We start from the raw sequence: 731 nt of genomic DNA on the forward strand, positions 1-731 counted from the left end.
CCCCCGAAGTCACCTGGGTGTGGGCCGTGCAGGCGTAACGCTTCAGGTTGCCGAAATCGCAGGTGGTGTCCTCCAGGCAGAAGCTGGCCTTGTGGCCCTCGGCCACCTTCCTCCCCGTGGTGGCATCCAGCAGGTCGTAGTGGCTGAACTCGTCCATGCTGTGGTAGTGGCTGGGGGCGGGACAGAGTCAGGGTCACACACACACACACACCCCCCAAACGGCGCCGTCCCCTCCCCAGATGTGATTTTGAGGGCTCCTCATCAACCCTGGGTCCACCCCAGCTTGCCAGCTCCCTCCTTGGGGACATTAATTGCAGGAGCTTGGTGGCTTTAGGGACAAAGAGGCGAAGCAAGGTGACCCCCCACACACCCCCCAAAGATCTCAAAGCAAAGCCCCAGAAAGGGGGAAAATGCCATTAAAAACAACCTTTAAAATGCCATTTAAAAAGCCTTAAAACTGCCACGAAAAGGAGGGCTGACGGAGGGGAGGTGGGGACACTCACTGGTGGCAGCTGTGCCACTCCCAGCTGTGCCGGGGCCGGCTGGGCAGAAAGTCGGCCGTGCCCTGGTTCTTCACCCGCTGGGGAAACCGCAGGAGCACCCGCACGTCGTAGTCGGTGGCTTCGGCCGTGTAGGCGGTGCTGGGGACATCGGGGAGGGTCAATGCCAATGTCCCCCCTGCCCTCGGCCCCAGGGGGACAGGAGCTCCCCCCCCCCCCCCCTTCTGGGGG

General features: G+C 62.5%; 1 protein-coding gene across 1 annotated transcript in view; it reads right to left on the minus strand.

Moving 5' to 3' along the window:
* LOC103898581 (lysyl oxidase homolog 1) overlaps positions 1–731 on the minus strand; it is a 31887-nt gene that overhangs the window by 493 nt on the left and 30663 nt on the right. The window contains exons 8-9 of the mRNA XM_009278863.2: positions 504–641; positions 14–170 (exon numbers count right to left, since the gene is read on the minus strand). Of these exons, the coding sequence (XP_009277138.2) occupies positions 14–170; positions 504–641 (295 nt within the window). The remainder of the gene's footprint in view (positions 1–13; positions 171–503; positions 642–731) is intronic.

Source organism: Aptenodytes forsteri, unplaced genomic scaffold (genome assembly GCF_000699145.1).
Source record: "Aptenodytes forsteri isolate BGI_AS27 unplaced genomic scaffold, ASM69914v1 Scaffold258, whole genome shotgun sequence".
In the NCBI taxonomy this organism is placed as follows: domain Eukaryota; kingdom Metazoa; phylum Chordata; class Aves; order Sphenisciformes; family Spheniscidae; genus Aptenodytes; species Aptenodytes forsteri.